The sequence below is a fragment of the Mirounga leonina genome, unplaced genomic scaffold (genome assembly GCF_011800145.1).
Source record: "Mirounga leonina isolate KUSES-001 unplaced genomic scaffold, KU_Mleo_1.0 Mir_127, whole genome shotgun sequence".
Classification (NCBI taxonomy): domain Eukaryota; kingdom Metazoa; phylum Chordata; class Mammalia; order Carnivora; family Phocidae; genus Mirounga; species Mirounga leonina.
The window spans coordinates 59,221,190-59,240,748 of NW_023270316.1; the positions used below are offsets into that span (position 1 = coordinate 59,221,190).

The 19,559-nt window shown below is 36.6% G+C and overlaps 1 protein-coding gene across 4 annotated transcripts in view; it reads right to left on the reverse strand.

Annotated features, from left to right (window-relative positions):
* SPRYD7 (SPRY domain containing 7) overlaps positions 1 to 19,559 on the reverse strand; it is a 48,877-nt gene that overhangs the window by 20,740 nt on the left and 8,578 nt on the right. For 2 of the 4 annotated variants that reach the window (XR_004678936.1, XR_004678937.1), the window contains exons 4-6: positions 16,901 to 17,003; positions 13,219 to 13,951; positions 7,389 to 7,523 (exon numbers count right to left, since the gene is read on the reverse strand). Coding sequence is in view for 1 of the 4 variants with exons in the window: in XM_035003445.1 (XP_034859336.1) it covers positions 13,854 to 13,951; positions 16,901 to 17,003 (201 nt within the window). In the remaining 3 variants the exon portion in view is untranslated. Of the gene's footprint in view, positions 1 to 7,388; positions 7,524 to 11,482; positions 13,952 to 16,900; positions 17,004 to 19,559 lie in introns of those variants that run through there. The other 2 variants (XR_004678938.1, XM_035003445.1) reach the window with 2 other exon arrangements.

The following is a 19,559-nucleotide window of genomic DNA, read 5'->3' on the forward strand; positions in this document are numbered from 1 at the left end:
AACATTGCCAAAGGCAAGGGAAGCAAGGGCAAAAATGAACTATTGGGACTTCATCAAGATAAAAAGCTTTTGCAAAGCAAAGGAAACAGTCAACAAAACCAAAAGACAACCGACAGAATGGGAGAAGATATTTGCAAATGACATATCAGATAAAGGGCTAGTATCCAAAATCTATAAAGAACTCATCAAACTCAACACCCAAAGAACGAATGATCCAATCAAGAAATGGGCAGAAGACATGAACAGACATTTTTCCAAAGAAGACATCCAAATGGCCAACAGACACATGAAAAAGTGCTCAATATCGCTCAGCATCAGGGAAATCCAAATCAAAACCTCAATGAGATACCACCTCACACCAGTCAGAATGGCTAAAATTAACAAGTCAGGAAACGACAGATGTTGGCGGGGATGCAGAGAAAGGGGAACCCTCCTACACTGTTGGTGGGAATGCAAGCTGGTGCAGCCACTCTGGAAAACTGTATGGAGGTTCCTCAAAAAGTTGAAAATAGAGCTACCATATGATCCAGCAATTGCACTACTGGGTATTTACCCCAAAGATACAAAAGTAGGGATCCGAAGGGTTACGTGCACCCCGATGTTTGTAGCAGCAATGTCCACAATAGCCAAACTGTGGAAAGAGCCAAGATGTCCATCGACAGATGAATGGATAAAGAAGATGTGGTATATATACACAATGGAATATTATGCAGCCATCAAAAGGAATGAGATCTTGCCATTTGCAACAACGTGGATGGAACTGGAGGGTATTATGTTGAGTGAAATAAGTCAAACAGAGAAAGACACGTATCATATGATCTCACTGATATGAGGAATTCTTAATCGCAGGAAACAAACTGAGGGTTGTTGGAGTGGGGGGTGGGGTGGGAGGGATGGGGTGACTGGGTGATAGACACTGGGGAGGGTATGTGCTCTGGTAAGCGCTGTGAATTGTGCAAGACTGTTGAATCTCAGATCTGTACCTCTGAAACAAATAATGCAATATATGTTAAGAGAAAAAAAAAAAAAGAAGAAGGTAGCGGGAGGGGAAGAATGAAGCGGGGGAAATCGGAGGGGTAGAGGAACCATGAGAGACGATGGACTCTGAAAAACAAACAGGGTTCTAGAGGGGAGGGGGTGGGAGGATGGGTTGGCCTGGTGGTGGGTATTGAGGAGGGCACGTTCTGCATGGAGCACTGGGTGTTATGCACAAACAATGAATCATGGAACACTTCATCTAAAACTAATGATGTAATGTATGGGGATTAACATAAGAATAAAAATAAATAAATAAATAAATAAAAGAATGCAAAAATACTAAAAAAAATAATAATAAAATACATTTGTATTGACATATTGGATCCATATTTTATTCCAAGGCATATCTACCAGACCTGAATCAGTAGTTAATTTTATTTTTTTTATTTTTATTTTTTTTAAAAGATTTTATTTATTTATTCATGAGAGACAGAGAGAGAGAGAGGGAGGCAGAGGGAGAAGCAGGCTCCCAAGGAGCAGGAAGCCCGATGTGGGACTCGATCCCAGGACCCCGAGATCATGACCTGAGCCGAAGGCAGACGCTTAACCATCTGAGCCACCCAGGCGCCCTCAGTAGTCATTTTTAAATAATCAATATGTAATGAAGATTGAAGCAGTTACTCAGATAATTAAAGCAAAGGTAGAGATTTTACAATAATTACTCAGGAAACTGTGCTTGTATAGAGCTGCCTTTTGTGGACTTTAAATCTATTTTTTGACTTTTTTAATGGCAAAAGACTTTCCATTTTTTTTAATGCAGAAGGCAAAAAATCGCTGCTTCTGAAAAATCTTATTTTGCAGAAGGAACAAAAAAGTTCTTCAAATTAAATATGTTGGTTAATGACACCACAGAAATACAAAGGATTGTAAGAGAGTATTATGAAGAATTATATGCCAACAGATTGAACAACCTAGAAGAAATGGATAAATTCCTAGAAACATAACTGACCAAAACTGAAGCAGGAAGAAATAGAAAATTTGAACAGACCTATTACCTACAATGAAACTGAATCAGTAATAAAAAACAAAACAAAACAAAACAAATAAAACAAATAAAAGTCCAGGACCAGATAGCTTCACAGGTGAATTCTACCAAATGTTTAAAGAGGAATTAATGGCTATTCTTCTCAAACTTTTCCAAAAAATAGACGAGGAAGGAAAACTTCCAAATTCATCTCATGAGGACAGCACTACCTTGATTCCAAAACCAGATAAAGACATCACAAAAAAAGAGAACTACAGACCAATTTCCCTGATGAATTTGGATGCAAAAATCCTCAATAAAATATTAGCAAATTGAATCCAATAATACACTAAAAAAATCATTCACCACAATCAAGTGGAATTTATTCCTGGGATGCGAGGGTGGTTCAATACTTGTAAATGGATCAATGTGATACATCACATCAGTAATAGAAAGGATAAGAACTATATCATCATCTCATAGACACAGAAAAAGTGTTTAACAAAGTACAACATCCATTCATGATAAAAACCCTCAACAAAGTGGATTTAGAGAGAACATACCCCAACATAATAAAGGTCTTATGTGAAAAATCCACAGCTAACATCATACTCAATGGTGGAAAACTGAGAGCTTTTCCCCTAAGGTCAGGAACAAGACAAGGATGTCCACTCTCACCACTTTTATTCAACATAGTACTGGAAGTCCAGCAATCAATAACAATCAATAAAAATTGCAATCAATAACAAAAAGAAATAAAAGGCATCCAAATTAGTAAGGAAGAAGTAAAATTCTCACTATTTGCAGATGACATGACACTATATATAGAAAACCCTAAAGACTTCACCGAAAAACTACTAGAGCTGATACATGAATTCAGTAAAATTGCAGGATACAAAATCAATGTACAGAAACCCACTGCATTTCTATACACTGATAATAAAGTAGCAGAAAGAGGAATTAAGAAAACAATCCCACTTACAGTTGCACCAAAAATAACAAAATACCAGAGATAAACATAACCCAAGAGGTGAAAGACCTATACGCTGAAAACTATAAAACATTGATGAAAGGAGCGCCTGGCTAGCTCATTTGGAAGAGCACGTGACTCTTGATCTTGGGATTGTGAGCTGGAGTCCCCCATGTTGGGTGTAGAGATTACTAAAAATAAATAAACTTAAAAAAAATTGATGAAAGAAATTAAAGATGACACAAACAAATGGCAAGATATTTCTTGCTCATGGATTAGAAGAAGAAATACTGTTAAAATCTCTACATTACCCAATGCAATCTGCACAATTTTTTCCTTTTCAAATTCTTATTTAAATTCTAGTTAGTTAACACATAGTGTAATATTGGTTTCAGGAGTACACATTTAACACAATCCCTATCAAAATACCAACAGCATTTTTCACAAGCTAGAACAAACAAGCCTAAAATTTGTATGGAACCACAAAAGACCCCGAATAGCCAAAGCAATCTTGAAAAAGAAAAGCAAAGCTGGAGGCATCACAATTCCAGAGTTATATTACAAAGCTGTAGTAATCAGGGCGCCTGGGTGGCTCAGTTGTTTAAGCAACTGCCTTCGGCTCAGGTCATGATCCTGGAGTCCCTGGATCGAGTCCTGCATCGGGCTCCCTGCTCGGCAGGGAGTCTGCTTCTCCCTCTGACCCTCCCGACCCTCCCCCCTCTCATGCTCTGTCTCTCTCAGTCTCTCTCTCAAATAAATAAATAAAATCTTTAAAAAACAAAACAAAACAAAAAAACAAAGCTGTAGTAATCAAAATGGCATGGTACTGGCACAAAAAGAGACACATAGATCAACAGAACAGAATAGAGAGCCCAGAAATAAACCCACAACTACATGGTCAATTAATCTTCGACAAAGCAGGAAAGAATATCCAGTGGAAAAAAGTCTTTTCAACAGTGTTGGGAAAACTGGAGCTACATGCAAAAGAATGAAACTGGATCTCCTTCTTACACCACACATAAAAATAAACTCAAAATGAATTAAGGGCCTTAATGTGAGACCTGAAACCATAAAAATTGTAGAAGAGAGCACAGGCAGTAATTTCTCTCACATTGGCCATAATAACATCTTTCTAGATATCTCTCCTGAGGCAAAGGAAACAAAAGCAAAAATAAACGATTGGAACTGCATCAAAATAAAAAGCTTCTGTACTGCGAAGGAAACAACCAACAAAACTAAAAGACAACGTACAGAATGGGAGAAGATATTTGTAAATGACCTATCCAATAAAGGATTAGTATTCAAAATCTATAAAGAATTTATACAATTCAGGACACCTGGGTGGCTCAGTCAGTTAAGCGGCTGCCTTCAGCTCAGGTCATGATCCCAGTGCTCTGGGATCGAGTCCCGCATCGGGCTCCTTGCTCAGCAGGGAGCCTGCTTCTCCCTCTGCCTGCAGCTACCCCTGCTTGTACTCTCGCTCACTCTCTCTCGCCCACGCTTTCTCTTTCTAACAAATAAATAAATAAATAAATAAATAAATAAATAAATAAATAAGAATTTATACAATTCAACACCCCAAGACCAAATAATCCAATTAAAAAATGAGCAGAAGACATGAACAGACATTTCTCCAAAGAAAAGATACAGATGGCCAACAGACATATGAAAGGATGTTCAACATCACTCATCAACAGGGAAATGCAAATCAAAACCACAATGAGATAACACCTCATACCTGTCAGAATGTCTAAAATAAAAAACTCAAGAAACAAGTGTTGGCAAGGATGTGGAGAAAAAGGAACCCTTGTGCACTGTTGGTGGGAATGCAAACTGAGGCAGCCACTCTGGAAGACAGTGTGGAGGTTCCTCAAAAAATTAAAAATAGAACTACTCTATGATCCAGTAATCACACTACTGGGTATTTACCCAAAGAATATGAAAACACGAATTCAAAGGAGTATATCCACCCCTGTGTTTACTGCAGCATTATTTACAATAGCTAAATTATGGAAGCAGCCTAAGTGTCCATCAATAGATGAATGGATAAAGAAGATGTGATACTGTGAATTGTGTAAGACTGTTGAATCACAGACCAGTACCTCTGAAACAAATAATACATTATATGTTAAAAAAAAAAAAAAAAGAAGATAGTAGGAAGGGAGAAATGAAGGGGGGGAAATCGGTGGGGGAAACGAACCATGAGAGACTATGGACTCTGAGAAACAAGCTGAGGGTTCTAGAGGGGAGGGATGTGGGGGGATGGCTTAGCCTGGTGATGGGTATTAAAGAGGGCACGTACTGAATGGAGCACTGGGTGTTATACGCAAACAATGAATCATGGAACACTACACCAAAAACTAATGATGTAATGTATGGTGACTAACATAACATAATAAAATAAAAAAAAAGAAAATGTGATATATATATACAATGGAATATTATTCAGCCATAAAGCAGAACGAACTCTTGCTACTTGCAACAACATGGATGAATCTGGAGAGTAGAATGCTAAGTAATAAGCCAGTCAGAGAAAGACAAATACCATGGAACTTCACTCTATGTGCAATTTAAGAAACAAAACATATGAGCAAAGAGAAAAAAAGAGAGACAAACCAAAAAATAGACTTTTAACTACAGAGAACAAACAGAGGGTTACCAGAGGGGAGGTGGGTGGGGGGAGGGGTGAAATGGGTGAAGGGGATTAAGAGTACACTTATCTTGATGATCACTGAGTAATATATGGAATTGCTGAATCACTATACTGTACACTTGAAACTAAAATAACAGTGTATGTTAATGACACTAGAATTAAAATAAATGAACGAATAAATACATATGTATAATATTCAACAATATATGTTGGTTAACAGCCCAAATTTCCCAAATAAAGATGTATAAAATAAATCCTAAGGATTCTAGTCTACTGTTACCATGAAACATTTTCACATGTGGTAAAGACATGTCTATGTCAATTTCCTTCTGTTATTGCTGGTGGAATAAAACTGAGATACAGGCATGAGCATAGTCATGCACTTCCTTGAAGGTGAAGACTGTCTCACTCATCTTTGCATCTCCAGCCCAGCCTTGCGCTTGCCACACTGTATGTAGATGCTGAAACACCCTTGTTGAATAAATAAGCTCAGTCCTACAAAAATCATCAAATTTACTTTATCATGAGATTTCAAGCGCTTACTCAGTTTCCACTAGCATTTCTGCAAAGAGCTGTGGAATACTTAAGTTATACTGCTTGTTTTTCAAGATCCCTATCCAATAGGTAGGAACAGTTTTATGATTAGTGTGACAATTGCTTATAAGTATATACTTCTAAAATGTTGGAAAATTGTTTCTGTGATGAGTTTAAACCTTTTTTCCTATAATTTAATTTATATTATTATATTTGCTTTGAAGTGTTCTTCAAAAGTAACAATAAAAAAGGAGCTTCAGAGTCTGAATCTTCATAAAATCTGAATCTATAAAATCCAGCAAAAAATGAGGCTTTTCTAAAGATAATTTTAATGGGAGGAACAGGGTCTAGGAAAAAATTCAGGAATGACAAATACAGAAGATGTATCATAGCTTACTTCATTAAAGTATTGTGGATTTTCCAAGCTTCCGTGGACATATTCCAATCTAATTACAAGAATATAACACAAGGAGAAGAATCAAATGTTTCCTTGTTACCTGTCTTTGAGGCCGCGGCTCCATGTCTGCACATAACCCAGGGATGAAAGTGGGTGAATCATTAACTGCTGTTTATTTGTGCTAATGGAGAGTTGTCACACAGATAATCCAAAAATGTAGATATTTATTTCATCATTTCTGACAGATTTACAGGTACCAAGCATTAAATAAGGGTAATCAAATTTGAATCTACCTAATGGTCTAGCCTGGTCTTTGTCTCAGACAGTTGAATGAGGGTATGTTTTGTAGGACTGCTAAACCGCCTTTCATGCTGTCAATGTTCAAAATGATATTCCTAAATTTCTAGCTTCCATCAAAAACTCTTTAGAAACCCCTAGAAATTGTTAATGGATTTATCTAATCACATGCCAGGGTAGAATGAACTTTGTACTGTGCCTGACAAAGTGCTTATGTTTATTTAATGAACGTTGATTTACCTGGATTTCGCTGTGTCACCTTGACCAGGACACCTAATCTCTCTTGGGCCACTTTGCCCATGTGGGAAGTGAGAATTTGCACAAATGGCCTCCAGTATGTCTTGTTGCTTAACAACTCAGTTTCAAAACTATGTCTTCCTATATCACCTCTGGGTGGAATGACCCATTTCTTACATAGCATAAAGTTTTTTTTGCCTCTAAGTATTTCTTTAAGTTTCAAGTGTTGCTACCTTAATGATTAGCACTCAGGAATTTGGTCAATAAATCCAAGTTTAACCTACCCACCCGTACTTACCCTGATTTTATAGATTTTGGTAATATTCGTTCTCAGCCTTGATTTCCCGACTGACGGGCCTACATGTTTAGTGGCTGGCCTTCTCTTGGTCACTTGTCTATTCTTCCTTGGGCTTTCTTCAACTCAGCCTTTCACCTGAAATGCAATAAGTAAGCCTTACATAGGTAAAGAGAGACAAATTTTGTGTTTTGTTTCTTATAATGGTTGGTAAGATTCTCTGCTTGATTTTCAAAACCCTTCCTAATAGTAGCATTTTATAGATACTTTTGATTGTGACCATACCCTGGACTGGTAGCTATAGAGATCTCTTTCTGAGCTTAAATAACAGGTAGGAGACCATGATACTCATAGTTTTGTCTATTTGTCCCCAGATCCCCCAGTTTTTTGTTCATCACTTGTAAATCACTTTTGTCCACTCACAAAACTGTGTGAGAACTTGTTTACCCTGTTGAGCTAGCACTATGTCCCTAAATAAACTTTAGTATCATCTCCCCTTTCCAGAATTAACACAAATTTAATATGACAAATCCCAGTATAGATCCCTGGGGCTTCTATATCTCCCATTTCTTTGTTTTCAATTTAACTTGTTTGGAGACTTGGCGACAGTCTGAATGAATACAAGTCACAGTTTTAGAAAACATCGAGTGTAGCCTGGAACCAAGCAGGAATCCTATTTACGGTATCTCTGGGATAGTAATCCAGTCTGTGTATCAATTACATGCTCTTATTTCCTGTATTCTTGATGTTTTGGCATCTGGGGCCTTACTGACAGGGGAGGCCCTGCCCCACCTGGCATCAGCTTGTTCCTAGAGACAGTCAGGAGTCTGCTTTGCATTTGCAAACCAACCAATCTAGAGCCCCACTTCTTGTATCTGGCTCTTACACACCCGGGTCAATATTTCCCTGTCCTAATCACCCTAGGGCAAGGTACCAGACAACTTGGGACAGTCTCTAAGCTCCAGAGCCTGCTGAAACTATTCAAACTAGCCAATCCTAAGTATGCTTACCTTGCCTTGCACATGGAACCACAATAAAGACCCATGCCATGCTTTCCCCTTGTTGCTTCTGCCTCCTCACCTAACCTGATGCCTACCTGTGTGTTCCTGTGTGGCATGGTGTGCCCTTTCCTCTTGGGAACAAATCATCTTTTTCAATGGCATTCGTCCCCTGATCTGTTGGCCTACCATATCTCAATTTAAAAAACTTACATTTTAGGGGCACCTTGGTGGCTCAGTTGGTTGGGTGACTGCCTTCGGCTCGGATCTCGATCCCAGAGTCCTGGGATTGAGTCCCATGTCAGGCTCCCGGCTCAGCAGGGAGCCTGCTTCTCCCTCTGGCCCTCTCCCCTCTCATGATGTTTCTCACTCTCTCTCTCAAATAAATAAAATCTTAAAAAACAAAAACAACTTACATTTTAAAACAAATGTTAGAACAATTCCAGGGACCAGAAGTTCATTTCTTTGCAAGGCAGCAATTTTAGTGGTGAACTAATAGGATAGTTCTTTCCCATCTTAAACTGAAATCTGCTTCCCTGTACCTCCCAATAATTCTGCCTCCAGGGCAACAGAGAATCTACCCATTTTTTTCAAATGACGGATGATCAAGTATCTGAAACACACCTATGGTTGCCTTTCCTGAAATATATTTGTGAGAATCACACACATGAACCTACAGAATTTTTTGGCTTTATTTCTAGTCTCCTTTTTTTTTTTTATTATTATTATTTTTTTTTAATTTTTATTTTTTTTTAAAGATTTTATTTATTTATTTATTTGAGACAGAGAGAATGAGAGATAGCAAGAGCAGGAACATAGTAGGGGGAATGGGAGAGGGAGAAGCAGGCTCCCCGTTGAGCAGGGAGCCCAATTTGGGGCTCGATCCTGGGACTCCAGGATCATGACCTGAGCCGAAGGCAGTCGCTTAACCAACTGAGCCACCCAGGCGCCCTCCTTTTTTTTTTTTTTTTAAAAGATTTTATCCATTTGAGAGAGAGAGCACATGAGCGGGGAGAGGGGGAGAGGGAGAGGGAAGAGCAGACTCTCCACTGAGCCCAGCCATGGGGCTCGATCCCAGGACCCTAGGATCATGACCTGAGCCAAAGGCAGACGCTTAAGTGACTGAGCCACCCAGACACCCCTCTAGTCTCCCCCTTATGACGATCAGCATTTCACAAGTCATTGTGGCTTCAACAGCCCAGTGAAATGAGGACTTTCTCCTAACATTCCCATAATCATTCATTCATTCATGGGTAAAGTAGACCCTCAGCAGCCTGATAGCCTTCACTGTTTTATCGCCGTCCTTTTAGAAATGTAGTGTTTACTAGGGCTGGTCTACTCCATATGTGGCTTCACCAGCACTACTACTTTCCTGGGTCTGGGGTCAGGTTCATGCTGGTGCCTGACATGGCGCCAACTAATAATTTAACAAATAAATTTATCAGTAAGACATAATTCCCTGTAATCTTATTTCCAAGATATATTTCTAGACTCTAGTGTTTTAATGGTTCATAGTAAACATAGAAATGTTTAACAACTTTTTTTTAATCAGTGTATCTTGGGTATTCTAGAGCCATACTCTTATAAGAATTGCAATTAGCAGAGCTCCTTGAGGGCAGGGACTATCTAAGTATTTATGAAACACAACACATAGATGATACAATTGTTGAATGACTACATGGTAATGATTCCTATGTAAATACAGATTACATATTTCAGCCAATACTGGGACAATTTTTCCTTTAAATTTCTATAGAACTCTTGGATGGTGTGTGATTTCATTTATATTGCTAATTATATTTAGCATTATTCTGTGCTATACCCACTATTTCAATAATTTTGTCCCAGTTATTTTAAAAGAACAAGTTGAAGGGGAATCGTATATCTTATTCAGTACATGGAAGAACGACAGTTAATTGATTCTACTATTATGTTTAGACTCATTCACATGAACAGCCCAATTAGCTCCCAACAGTATTTCCCTGCCAGGTTGCATAATTAACGCAAATTAATATAAGTGGCAGTTGATTATATTCCATTTATGAGTACTATGGTTATATCTGTGTACTGGGAAATTCTAGTTTTGATTAGAGACTTCTTCTCACAATCATATCTAGTGTTTTTGCATTACCTAAAAGAAGTTGACTTAATGTATTTTATCAAAACTTGTCCAATATCTCACTTACATTTCCAGCTATGCTTTTGCTATCCGTAACTACTTATATTAGAAAATAAACATTCAGTTAAAGATCTGAGCAACAAAATCATGCATATGTCTGTTTTTGCTAATGATTTAGAAAAGCCCTAATTCAAATTGTTTTATACCATTCTGAAGTTAATTTGTAATAGTCTGTAATCCAAGTTTAAAGTATGTTCATATTATCTTAACGAAATAGCCAAAGGCAATTAAAAGCCAAATTTGCTTTTTCTAGCTTTTTAAAAATATTTTACTTGAGAGACAGAGAGAGAGATAGAGCATGAGCAGGGAGGAGAGGGATAAGCAGACTCCCTGCTCAGCAGGGAGCGCAATGTGGGGCTCAATCCCAGGACCCTGAGATCAAGACCTGAGCTGAAGGCAGATGCTTAACCAACTGAGACACCCAGGCACCCCTTTTCTCTGGCTTTTAATATGTAAACTGATCAAAAGATTTTCATTGTTTCACATATCTAACATTATAAATCCTTTGCAATATTTAAATCATTGAAATAATATGGATAATAAAAAATTTACAGTCTATGGAAAATTGCACTAGTATGAACAGATGAATTTTTGCAACATACAGAATCAAGACACTGGACATCGTCTCTTCAGCCAGGAACAAATGCAGGTCTTTGTGTGTCTTATGTCCCATCTAGGCCTTAGCCTAGCTATATTTAGCTATCATTAAATATTTAAGTTATGGGTTTATATTGTACTAATGTTCTTCATGATAGCTTCATGAAAGGCTTTATTTTTAAATTTCTCCTAACTCAATGTAATTTTTTTTAAGTTTACGTATTTAATCTCTACACCCAACGTGGAGCTCGAACTTGATCTCAGGGATCAAGTTCAAGAGTCGCCTACTCTTCCGACTGAGCCAGCCAGGCACCCCATCAATGTAATTTTTTAAGACTTTATTTTTTTGAATAGTTTAGATTTACAGAAAAATTGGGTAGTACAGAAGTTCCACATATTCCCTCTCCCAGTTTCTCCAATTATTAACATCTTAGAGTAGGATACATTTGTTACAATTAATAAATGAATATTGATACTTTATTATTAAAATCCATAGTTTATTCATACTTCCTTAGTTTTTATCTAATACCTTTTCTCTCTTCCTGGATCCCACATTACATTTACTTCTTATGTCCCCTTGGGCTCAGTTCTTTTTGGGTATGACAGTTTCTCTGACTTTCCTTTTTTTTGATGACCTTGACAGTTTGGAGGAGTACTGCTCAAGTATTTTGTAGGATGCCCCTCTACTGGAATTTGTCTGATGTCTTCCTTAAGATTAGACTGAGGTTATAGGTTTAATGAGGTCATTTTCCTAAGAGGCCTTAGATACCTTCAGATTAAAAACACATCTAGACTTCATCAAACTGTTGTCGTGGACGTGGCACAACTCATGTATCATTTTAGTACTGTGCCTATTCCATATGACTAGAGGCAGAAAAGACAGTCTTAAGTAAAGAATAGGATGATTAAAAAAAGGTTGGCTTAAAAAAATAATAACTAAGAGGTAGATAACATAAACACAGCAAACAGTAGTCATTTCACTTTGCTTTCCAAAAGTAAGCATGTTCTTTATGAATTAAGATTCAGAAAGTCAGACAAAAATGCATAAATAACAGTTCGATTCTGTATCTTCAGAGGTCAATTTAGGTTTTATGTAAATAAATTTACTCAAGTATATTTATGTCTTCAAAGCATATTGTCACATTTTCATCTACCAAAGAAACAATAAACACTGCAGGATTCTCTTGCCTATGGGTCAAAAATAGTCTTAAATCCTTAGAAAATTTATAGTAGGCAATCATTCTCTCCTGAACAGTGGTTCTCAAACTTTAGCGTGTATTAGAATCACCTGAAAGGCTTGTTCAAACACCGATTCCTGGGTGCCATCCCCATCGGTTTCTTATTCTGTGGGTCTGGGGCAGGCCTGAGAATATGCATTTCTAATAAGCTCCTGAGGCTGCTGGTCTGAGGACACTATGAAAACCACTGCTTAAGAGTCAACAAGGAAGCTACATTTATTAAGTGCCTATGGTGATTCAGGTGTTTTACATATATTACCTTATTTAACTAATTACAGAATCTCATCAAGTATGAGTATCCCTTTTATAAATGGGGAACCTGAGCTCAGGGAAGCTAAGGAACTCAGCTGAGGAGGTAATGGGATTAGATGGCAAAATTACAATTCAGATTTCTGATTCTAATGCCCATGGTTTGCTAGTACAACATACTGCTCCTTGTTGACAAAGGAGTGAAAGGTGCATGTCCTTGGCTCACGAGAAAAGGAGATTGTACCAAAGTGTGTACAGTGCTTAGTTCAGGTCAGTAGGGTATTGAAGGGATCTTTACTGAAGACTTGGCAGAGGCTCAGGGTCATGGAGAGGATTCATTTATCTCTGAACTTCTGAAATAATCAAGGATGAAGTGAATTTAATGTATAATTAACAAAACAGGAAGTACTAAATACTCCTTAATTACTATTATTTTATTATTCCTTACAAAAAACCTCACATTTAAATAAAAGTTCTTAAAAGAATAATCTCATTTACATTTAAGTTTAAAGCATCATACTATTCTAAATGTCTGCCAGTGTATACTACATCACCAATTAACCAATACTTACTCTGGTATTAAAGTAACACAGCATGATGGTCTTCAACAAAAAAGCTCTGACAGTTACTAAAACATTTACCTCCTTTCACAAAGCAAATTAAAAGCAATGACATACAAAGTAAGCAATTTAACCTTTAAGAAAAGTGGTACATTTTACAGTAAGTAAATCACCAAAAAGGAAGTTGCCAATAATATATTTTCTATCACTTTGGTATAATCTATACGAAAAAGAACACTCAGACACAAATTAGACTGCAGACTTAAAATAGTTAATGAGGTCTAACTTTCAGAATGAGAAAAACCCACCCACTCTACATCTCTATTATAAAAACAAATATTTTATGTAAGAAAGATTCCCTTTTAAATATATATATACATATTTCCACTTAATACTGTTAATCAAACCCATAGTTATATTTATTTAAATAGGAATTAAATAAACTGCCCCAAATGCTGATTTCATCTCACAAAACAAAGTATTTTAAATCACAACTTCCAGATGGTATCTTGAATACACTGGTTCCTTAAACAACATTAACAAGCATATATTTAAGAATATATTTTCATCTACAGGTCAGGTAAAGCTTTATTAAATGGTAAACACTTTTAAAAGTGCTGAAACACAAGTTTCAAAAACAAATACATTCAGAAGATCTGCTGTTCAAATAATATTTTTTCAAAACCAGGTGGAGGAGTATGATAAAATTCACTGAACTGGCAATCCAAAATTGCACTGTCATCAACTAGAGACAGAAAAAGAAAAAGAAATTAGAAGCTAACACCTTAATTCACAAGAATACATAATTATAATAAATAGACTGTTTTCATAATACCATAATATTAAAAGGCAGAAAGAATAAATACATCTGCTGCCCAGGTTACAAAACATAATCCTATTGGGTAAAAATAACCACAATGAAAAATAAAATTAAAAACACTGAAAGGATATACATCAAAATATTACTAATAATTAGATAGTGTGAATGAGTACTTTCAGTTTTTTCCTTATTTGCTTCCCTGTATTTTCTCAATTTTATACATTAAGATGTGTTACTTTTTAAAAATTGATTTGAAAAAATTATAGGTTCAGAAAAGGTTGCAAAAATAATAGAGTTCTCTGTACTCTTCATACAGCTTCCCCTAGTGGTAACATCTTACATAACCAAAGTACGATATCAAAACCAGAAAACTGACATCGATCAAGTACTATTAACTAGACTGTAGACCTTATTCAGCTTCTACATCTTTTTACCAGCATTTATCAAAGAGAAATAAATGCATATATCCAAACAAAGGCTATTAGTACTGCAGCCAGATAAAGAAGGGTAAACATAGGGCTAGTGAGGGCTATGAGTTTAGGAAGGGTTTTTTGGGATAAGGATGACTCAGAATATTTACAGGCATTGAAAAGAGAGGTTCCTTACGTGAGATATGAGTGAAATAACTGACAAAGTGAAGTCCCAGAGTTGGGGAGTTTGAAATCTAGACTATACGTTTTGTTTTGTTTTGTTTTGTTTTTAACATGAAGGATACATCTTCGTCTAAGATGGGACAGAAAGGCAAGATTGGATTTGATTGAGAAAAGCTTCAGGAGGGCAGGGGTGGGAAGGTAGAGTTCACTATTGACAGCCCATTTCTTTATAAAGTAGAAGGTAAGGTCATCTGTGGAGAATGAGGAGGGAATTCAAGAATTATGGTGAAGGTCTGGAATGTGCAGAAATGTAAAAGAACTGCCACAAATGCTGAGAGCTTAGGCTGGAAGGCATAACTTTATAATGACACTTTTCTTCAGTGTGATATGGCTTTTTCTCTCCATAGTTTGAGTGTAAGAACTGACAAAATGAATGACTGGATGGATCTAGGATTAGGGATGGGATGGAGGACAAAAGGTAAAGGAATTTAAGTTTTATTTTTATGTATGTATGTATGTATTTATTAATAATCTCTACAACCAACATAGGGCTCGAACTCACCACCCCTATATAAAGAGTCAGATGCTCTAATGACTAAGCCAGCCAGGCATCCCTTAAGTTTAATTTTTATCTCTGATATTATCAGACCATTAAAACACTTGGCTTAATTTAACTGATTTATCAATGTCAATTTATGAAATATACTTTATAACTTACTATCTATAACTTTACTACATTAAAAATTATGCTAAATCAAAGAAACAATTTGGAATAAAATGTATTTGCTATACTCACTTGTATAATTTGATATTTATTTCATTTCTCAGACTAAATTATTTAGAGTATTAAGCTACTTTCCATTTAAGTAGATAAAGGAATTGCTTTACCCAATATGGCAAAGAAACTAACCAAAATCAAACTTAAAAAATACACTTTTATATGCAAAGACAGGAAGGTAAAATCATTGAAAAATAATTTTGGGGAGAAAAGACTAATGAAAACAACTAAAAAGTAGAGCATAAGCCTTAGTTGTTATCATATTATCAAATACTTACATTTGTTATTTGTATGCTTTTCTGATCATCACTAAAACTGCTACCTTTCTAGTATATTACTATAAAAATTAATAATTAGTTCTTATAATAGCTCAAATCTAAGAACTTAAAAGTAATTAAATGAGAAAATATTTTTAGATTACTAAAACCATAGGCAGAAAAATAATACACCTGTTGTTTTAACTTAGTAAGATGCCTTATTTTTTAGAGATACATATGAAATATTTATGAATAAAATGATGTAATATCTGGCATTTGCTTCAAAATAATCCAAGGATGGAAGGTGAAAAACAGAAGTATTAGCATTAGGGGGCAGATGAAACCTGACTGGCTCCAAGCTGATAACTGTTTGAAGCGGGGTGATGGGTACATGAAAGGATCATTATACCATTCTCTTTACATCTATACATGTTTAGATTTTTCTATAATAAAAATTAAATGGTATAGAGTCATCTCTTAAGTAACCCAATTCTTGGGAGGATGCACTTGTACAGAAATCATAGTACATACATATACATAACCATCAAAAGCAAAACAATCAATATGAAACTATTCTAAGTCACAATTTCTCTCAGAAGAGTTTTAACACTTAGGTAACTTTATAAAGGTAACTAATGCTCAGTCTATATAAAATTCCCATCCCTGGCTCAAAAATATTCTTTACAATTACATTTCCTGGTCACCTAAATCTCCCTAATAACTGGCAGAAAGAGCTCTGTAAACTCAGCAAAGCTCTTTGGAACTTTCTAGAATATAAGATTACATAATTAAAAAAGGGAGTATGTTACTGCATATTTAAGTATAATCGTTGTATTTGTTTTTTGTTTTTTTTTTAAGATTTTATTTATTTGACAGAGAGAAACACAGTGAGAGAGGGAACACAAGCAGGGGGGCTGGGGGAGGGAGAAGCAGGCTTCCCGCCAAGCAGGGAGCCTGATAAGGGGCTCGATCCCAGGACCCTGGGATCATGACCTGAGCTGAAAGCAGACGCTTAATGAATGAGCCACCCAGGCGCCCCTAATCGTTGTATTTGGGAAAAAATTTTTAATACATCGGGAATAAAAAACTTCAAGTGGGATTCTGATATCCTACTGAGTACGTTTCATATAAAAGAGGTCCTTATTAACTTGTCCAGATTTTCAAATGTTAGAAAGTTAATGAAAATGTTAAGTAAAAGTTAACATATATAATAATAATAATAATATTTAGAAATATTTTAGCTTACCATAAACAACTGGATACACTGTCCCTCGTATACCTGATGCTGGACAATGCATATTTTTTCCATTCAAATATACATTTAATTCTACATGGTCATACGTAATACCCTAGGAAGGAAAGAAAATATTAAAAAGTAAAAATATAAATGTTCCATAAAAAGCCTAAATAGTCAGAAAGCACCCACTGGGAAGCATGGAAAAAACTTAATTTTAATTGTGTCACAATAGCTTTCATTAAGGGTTTACAATTTGGTGGAGTTCTGCTTGAACTGAGCTAAAAAAAAAAAACCATAAAAAAACAGTGGTGATTACGTGGGGGAAAAGTCGGGTGAAGTTCCAAGAGTTCACATCAGAGGTAAAACAAATGAGAACAGTTTGACGCCTAGCATTATATTCAGATAATCTGAATCTTATATTGTGAATATATTTTTTTTAAAGGATTTTATTTATTTGACAGAGAGAGACAAAGCGAGAGAGGGAACACAAGCAGCGGGAATGGGAGAGGGAGAAGCAGGCTTCCCGCCGAGCAGGGAGCCCGATGAGGGGCTCGATCCGAGGACCCTGGGATCATGACCTGAGCTGAAGGCAGACGCTTAACGACTGAGCCACCCAGGTGTCCCTATATTGTGAATATTAAGACGATATAAGTATTGCCTGCCATGTACAGAGAGACCTTTATTTTTTTTAATTTATTTGAGAGAGAGAGAGTGCACTGGGGGGAGGTGGGGAGGAGGAGAGGCAGAGAGAGAGAAAGAGAGAGAGAGAGAGAGAAGCAGACTCCCCGATGAGTGGAGAGCCCAATGCAGGGCTTGAGGCAGAGCTTGATCTCACGACCCTGAGATCATGACCTGAGCTGAAACCAAGAGTCGGATGCTTAACTGACTGTGCCACCCAGGCACTCCCAGAGAGACCTTTAAAAGTCATACAGAAAATATTGCTCTCTCTCTATAGGATTTAATCTTAAAGGGGAAAAACAATGAGGTTTTCGGCATTAGGGCTTACTACCCGTCACTGTTCTCAAGTTGTGAAGTGTCGTTATAGAACTTATTTCTGAAAAGAAATACATTTCCATCTCTTTACCTTGCTTTCAAATATGTCAAATGTATTATCAAGGTAAAGCTAGTGTTTACAATGGAATATAATTGGTAGCTAGTATCAAGCTGAAAACAGAAAAATTGCTCAAAAGAGTAAAAAAAAAAGTGGAATAAAAATGGGTTAATCTGTTTATCTGAACATTATTGACGGTGCAAAAGTCAAAACTAATAATAAATAGTTATTATTATTAAAATGCTGGAAAATACTTTGAAAGCCTGTATAATGTACCAAGCACTATTCTAAGTACTTCATATTTAGTCCTCACAACAAGATGGGTATTATTATTATTACTATTATCCCCATTTTACAGATGAAGTAGCTAAGGCACAAAAAGATTAAATAATTTATGTAAGGTTACAGAACTAGGAAGTGACAGAGCTGGGATTTAAATCCATGCAGTATGGCTTCAGAATACTTACTCTACTTGCCCTGCCATACTACCTCTCTTTAAAACTTTATACAATAGTTACTAACTGCTGGCAGACATTTCTTAATTTGAAGAATTAAGAATAGACAGCAGAGATCTTTGAACAGCAAAATCATCACAGACCAAGAAGACCACTCCAGGGATTTCTGACTGTGGATATATTATATCAACTTAAAAAACTTTTAGAGGTAGATTGGGACACCTGGGTGGCTCAGCTGGTTAAGCGTCTCCCTTGGGCGCAGGTCATGATCCCAGGATCCTGGGATCGAGTCCCACACTGGGTTCCCTGATCAGTGGGAAGCCTGCTTCTCCCTCTGCCTGCCGCCTCCCCCTCCGCCCACCAGCTTATACTCTCATGCTCTCTCTCTCTGGTAAATAAGTAAATAAAATCTTTGAAAAAAAGAAAGAAAAAAAAACTTTTAGAGGTAGAAAAGGTTCTTACAGATGATCTAGTCTTAACTCCTTCACTTTCTCCTTAAAACAACAAAGGCCCAGATGAGTCAGTGTGTTAAGTGCTATAAAATATTCTCTTGGGGCACCTGGGTGGCTCAGGCAGTTAAGCCTCTTGGTTTCAGCTCAGGTCATGATCTCATGGGTCAAGCTCTGCACTCAGCAGGGAGTCTGGCTCTCTAAAATAAATAAGTAAATCTTTTTAAAAAATCTCCTCAAATCTTAGCAAAGCCAGGGTTAAAGAATAATTTGTTAATAGTTAAGAAATATTGAGAGAGACAGATAGTTTCTGTTTCATTTCAGTTTATGTATTTAAATATAGTAATGAAGCTAACTGATGGCTGGGATTAATTTTTGTAATGAAGAGGACTTTTTTCATTTAAAATACAAAATTACACAAAAACAATGTGTCCTCTCTTTATAGGAACACCTTACGGGATATCTAGATCAGCGCAGTGGTCTGTAATCCAGTCACCCTTCACCACCTGGTGGCAGCATAACCTCCTGCAAGCAAGCAAGTATTAAAAGCCAAACCTGCAGCATCATGGCAAAATCCCAATGCTGAAGAAAAGAAGTGAGAAAGGATTTGTAAGAACCCCCAACTCCTATTAGCAAAGTTTAGTTCAAGTATTTCTAACTTAATCTGTCCTTTTATATGATCCAGAAACTAGGTTTCATTCGACCATAATGAT